This window comes from Penaeus monodon, chromosome 27, assembly GCF_015228065.2.
Source record: "Penaeus monodon isolate SGIC_2016 chromosome 27, NSTDA_Pmon_1, whole genome shotgun sequence".
NCBI lineage: Eukaryota > Metazoa > Arthropoda > Malacostraca > Decapoda > Penaeidae > Penaeus > Penaeus monodon.
This window is the reverse complement of record NC_051412.1, coordinates 25700328-25700625: the sequence shown is the minus strand read 5'-3', so window position 1 is coordinate 25700625 and position 298 is coordinate 25700328. Positions and strand designations below refer to the sequence as shown.

Sequence of the window (298 nt, the reverse complement as noted above, 5' to 3'; positions counted from 1 at the left end):
AAACACAAATACACACAAACAAGCAAACTTCAAGCCCCGAATAACTCCAAGATACTCACCTGGTTAGAAGAGGTAGTCTGTTCTGACATGGCCTTCTCCTTGGCTGCTCTCTTCATCTTGTAGCGGTGATTCTGGAACCAAATTTTGACCTGCGGAGGCGAGAGAAACGGGGTCAGAGCTGTGTTGCTATAGTGGGTTTGTAAAATTCATGATATATATGCTTTGTTGTTGGCTATGTGTGTTTATATGCGGGGGGAGGGGGAGGGAGGCAGGGTTCGCGCCCGGCCAGCCCCCTCTT

General features: G+C 49.0%; 1 protein-coding gene across 1 annotated transcript in view; it reads right to left on the bottom strand.

The window, feature by feature from the left end:
- The window catches only part of LOC119590467 (homeobox protein Nkx-2.4-like), a 53973-nt gene that overhangs the window by 1467 nt on the left and 52208 nt on the right, over positions 1–298 (bottom strand). Inside the window, exon 4 of the mRNA XM_037939125.1 lies at positions 60–149. Within this exon, the coding sequence (XP_037795053.1) occupies positions 60–149 (90 nt within the window). The remainder of the gene's footprint in view (positions 1–59; positions 150–298) is intronic.